The sequence below is a fragment of the Oncorhynchus nerka genome, linkage group LG18, assembly GCF_034236695.1.
Source record: "Oncorhynchus nerka isolate Pitt River linkage group LG18, Oner_Uvic_2.0, whole genome shotgun sequence".
NCBI lineage: Eukaryota > Metazoa > Chordata > Actinopteri > Salmoniformes > Salmonidae > Oncorhynchus > Oncorhynchus nerka.
The window spans coordinates 80,549,553-80,554,552 of NC_088413.1; the positions used below are offsets into that span (position 1 = coordinate 80,549,553).

General features: G+C 42.5%; 1 protein-coding gene across 1 annotated transcript in view; it reads left to right on the top strand.

Moving 5' to 3' along the window:
* Positions 1-5,000, top strand: part of LOC135561931 (sodium/calcium exchanger 3-like) — a 213,239-nt gene that overhangs the window by 101,022 nt on the left and 107,217 nt on the right. The window contains exon 2 of the mRNA XM_065004397.1: positions 2,822-2,928. Coding sequence (XP_064860469.1) covers positions 2,822-2,928 — 107 coding nt within the window. The remainder of the gene's footprint in view (positions 1-2,821; positions 2,929-5,000) is intronic.

Sequence of the window (5,000 nt, forward strand, 5' to 3'; positions counted from 1 at the left end):
GTGCGTAAAATCGTGTGTGTGTTTATGTTACGTGTGTGTGTGTATAGTGCGTATGTTATCGTGTGTGTGTGTATAGTGCATAAACATGTTATATAATGTTATCAGCGTATGTTATCGTGTGTGTGTGTATAGTGCGTATGTTAATAAACGTATGTTATCGTGTGTTTTATAAATCGTGTGTGTGTGTATAGTGCGTATGTTATCGTGTGTGTGTGTATAGTGCGTATGTTATCGTGTGTGTGTGTATAGTGCGTATGTTATCGTGTGTGTGTGTATAGTGCGTATGTTATCGTGTGTGTGTGTGTATAGTGCGTATGTTATCGTGTGTGTGTGTATAGTGCGTATGTTATCGTGTGTGTGTGTATAGTGCGTATGTTATCGTGTGTGTGTGTATAGTGCGTATGTTATCGTGTGTGTGTGTATAGTGCGTATGTTACTGCAGTCGTATGTTATCGTGTGTGTGCAGATTGTTATCGTGTGTGTGTGTATACAAATCGTGTGTGTGTGTATAGTGCGTATGTTATCGTGTGTGTGTGTATAGTGCGTATGTTATCGTGTGTGTGTGTAAATGTTATCGTGTGTGTGTGTATAGTGCGTATGTTATTTTGTTATCGTGTGTGTGTGTATAGTGCGTATGTTATCGTGTGTGTGTGTATAGTGCGTATGTTATCAAAATAGTGCGTATGTTATCGTGTGTGTGTGTATAGTGCGTATGTTATCGTGTGTGTGTGTATAGTGCGTATGTTATCGTGTGTGTGTGTATAGTGCGTATGTTATCGTGTGTGTGTGTATAGTGCGTATGTTATCGTGTGTGTGTGTATAGTGCGTATGTTATCGTGTGTGTGTGTATAGTGCGTATGTTATCGTGTGTGTGTGTATACAATTGTCTGTGCCTATGTTTGTGTTGCTTCACAGTCCCCTCTTTTCCATAAGGTGTATTTGAATCTGTTTTTTGAAATCGGATTCTACTGCTGAAGAGACCTCTGGTGGCTTGTCGTGTGGGGTATACCTGGGTGTCCAGGCTCTGTGCCAGTAGTTCAGACAGACAGCTCGGGGCATTCAACATGTCAATACCTTCACTTTGAGCCAGAAGAGATTGACATGTTAGCTCTTTGTCTACATCTAAGGGCCAGCCATGCTGCTCTGTTCTGGGCCAATTGCAATTTTCCTAAGTCCCTCTTAGTGGCACCTGACCACACGACTGAACAGTAGTCCAGGTGTGACAAAACCAGGGCCTGTAGGACCTGCCTTGTTGACAATGTTGTTAAGAAGGTTTTACAGAATATCTTGTACTGAATGATCTTATACCTAACACATTTTGTGGACAGACCTCTCCAAATAGTGTCCCATGGCGATGGGGTGAGAGGTCACTCTCCCATGCTATAACTGAATGGGGGAATATGTGTTTGGGAATAACACAACAGTCTATAAATAACTGATACCGTTTATTTCGTGGATGCAGCTATTCCTTTTTTTCATGGAACTCCTGGAGAGAGTTTGTACCTCCTTAAACTGTGGGGACTGGAGAGGGATGGATCCTCAACACGGGGATCCCACAGGGGTGCGTGCCTAGCCCCCTCCTGTACTCCCTGTTCACCCATGACTGCGTGGCCACTCAATTTTCTGACGAGACTGTCACTAACTGGCTCCAACCAGGTACCCAGCCCTGAACTTTAGAGACTGTCTCTAACCGGCTCCAACCAGGTACCCAGCCCTGAACCTTAGAGACTGTCACTAACTGGCTCCAACCAGGTACCCAGCCCTGAACCTTAGAGACTGTCACTAACTGGCTCCAACCAGGTACCCAGCCCTGAACCTTAGAGACTGTCACTAACCGGCTCCAACCAGCTACCCAGCCCTGAACCTTAGAGACTGTCACTAACCGGCTCCAACCAGGTACCCAGCCCTGAACCTTAGAGACTGTCACTAACTGGCTCCAACCAGGTACCCAGCCCTGAACCTTAGAGACTGTCACTAACCGGCTCCAACCAGGTACCCAGCCCTGAACCTTAGAGACTGTCACTAACTGGCTCCAACCAGGTACCCAGCCCTGAACCTTAGAGACTGTCACTAACCGGCTCCAACCAGGTGCTAGAAATTACTGCACTGTTGGAGCTAGAAAACACAAGCATATTGCATCTGAAATTCTGTGTACGTGACCAATGAGATGTGTATGCGACTAATTAGATGTGTACGCGACCAATGAGATGTGTTCGCGACCAATGAGATGTGTTCGCGACCAATGAGATGTGTTCGCGACCAATGAGATGTGTTCGCGACCAATGATATGTGTACGCTACAGTGTGATAGATGTGGATGTCAAGACAGCCATGGGAGCCAATGTGGACAGCCTATGACAGAGCTGTCCTAGAGCGACCTAGCAACCATCGTCAGGGACAGCAGCTAACCTTTGACCTCACCACCCTGGTTATTAATCCTCCTGCTGACTTCCTTCCCCTGCCTCAGCCTGTCGCTGCTCGCTAATTAACGTTCTCTCTCTCTCTCTCTATCTCTCTCTCTTTCCATCTGTCCTTTTCTCTCTCAATTCCCTTTCTCTTCTCTTCTCTTTTGATCCCTTCCTCCTCTAACCCCCCTCCCCCTCTCTCTGTCTCTCTCTCTCTCTCTCTCTCTCTCTGTCTCTCTCTCTCTCTCTCTCTCTCTCTCTCTTTCCATCTGTCCTTTTCTCTCTCAATTCCCTTTCTCTTCTCTTCTCTTTTGATCCCTTCCTCCTCTAACCCCCCTCCCCCCTCTCTCTGTCTCTCTCTCTCTCTCTCTCTCTCTCTCTCTCTCTCTCTCTCTCTCTCACTCTCTCCTCTCGCAGCAAGATGGTTCAGGTGAAGGTGATAGACGATGAGGAGTATGAGAAAAACAAGAACTTCTTCCTGGAGTTGGCCGAGCCGCGCATGGTAGACATGAGCCTGCAGAAAGGTGTGGTACTGACACCCTCTTCCTCCTCTTCCTCCTTTCACCTTTTCCATTGCTCCTTTCCTCCCCAGGGACTCCCCTCCCTTTCTCTCTCCTTTCCCTGCATCCTAAAGGAAACTACAGAAGTAATGTTGACTAGAGGAAACTACAGAAGTAATGTTGACTAGAGAAAACTACAGAAGTAATGTTGACTAAAGGAAACTACAGAAGTAATGTTGACTAGAGGAAAATACAGAAGTAATGTTGACTAGAGGAAACTACAGAAGTAATGTTGACTAGAGGAAACTACTGAAGTAATGTTGACTAGAGGAAACTACAGAAGTAATGTTGAATAGAGGAAACTACAGAAGTAATGTTGACTAGAGGAAACTACAGCTGTTTGTTTAATGGGGAGTAATGTTGACTAGAGGAAACTACAGAAGTAATGTTGACTAGAGGAAACTACAGAAGTAATGTTGAATAGAGGAAACTACAGAAGTAATGTTGACTAGAGGAAACTACAGCTGTTTGTTTAATGGGGAGTAATGTTGACTAGAGGAAACTACAGAAGTAATGTTGACTAGAGGAAACTACAGAAGTAATGTTGAATAGAGGAAACTACAGAAGTAATGTTGACTAAAGGAAACTACAGAAGTAATGTTGACTAGAGGAAACTACAGAAGTAATGTTGACTAGAGGAAACTACAGCTGTTTGTTTAATGGGGAGTAATGTTGACTAGAGGAAACTACAGAAGTAATGTTGACTAGAGGAAACTACAGAAGTAATGTTGACTAAAGGAAACTACAGAAGTAATGTTGAATAGAGGAAACTACAGAAGTAATGTTGACTAGAGGAAACTACAGCTGTTTGTTTAATGGGGAGTAATGTTGACTAGAGGAAACTACAGAAGTAATGTTGACTAGAGGAAACTACAGAAGTAATGTTGAATAGAGGAAACTACAGAAGTAATGTTGACTAGAGGAAACTACAGCTGTTTGTTTAATGGGGAGTAATGTTGACTAGAGGAAACTACAGAAGTAATGTTGACTAGAGGAAACTACAGAAGTAATGTTGAATAGAGGAAACTACAGAAGTAATGTTGACTAAAGGAAACTACAGAAGTAATGTTGACTAGAGGAAACTACAGAAGTAATGTTGACTAGAGGAAACTACAGCTGTTTGTTTAATGGGGAGTAATGTTGACTAGAGGAAACTACAGAAGTAATGTTGACTAGAGGAAACTACAGAAGTAATGTTGACTAGAGGAAACTACTGCTGTTTGTTTAATGGGGAGTAATGTTGACTAGAGGAAACTACAGAAGTAATGTTGACTAGAGGAAACTACAGAAGTAATGTTGAATAGAGGAAACTACAGAAGTAATGTTGACTAAAGGAAACTACAGAAGTAATGTTGACTAGAGGAAACTACAGAAGTAATGTTGACTAGAGGAAACTACAGCTGTTTGTTTAATGGGGAGTAATGTTGACTAGAGGAAACTACAGAAGTAATGTTGACTAGAGGAAACTACAGAAGTAATGTTGACTAGAGGAAACTACAGAAGTAATGTTGACTAAAGGAAACTACAGAAGTAATGTTGACTAGAGGAAACTACAGAAGTAATGTTGACTAGAGGAAACTACAGAAGTAATGTTGACTAGAGGAAACTACAGAAGTAATGTTGACTAGAGGAAACTACAGAAGTAATGTTGACTAGAGGAAACTACAGAAGTAATGTTGACTAGAGGAAACTACAGAAGTAATGTTGACTAGAGGAAACTACAGAAGTAATGTTGACTAGAGGAAACTACAGAAGTAATGTTGACTAGAGGAAACTACAGAAGTAATGTTGACTAAAGGAAACTACAGAAGTAATGTTGACTAGAGGAAACTACAGAAGTAATGTTGACTAGAGGAAACTACAGAAGTAATGTTGACTAGAGGAAACTACAGAAGTAATGTTGACTAGAGGAAACTACAGAAGTAATGTTGACTAGAGGAAACTACAGAAGTAATGTTGACTAGAGGAAACTACAGCTGTTTGTTTAATGGGGAGTAATGTAAACGAGCTGGTGGCCATTGAAGTGTGTGTGTGTG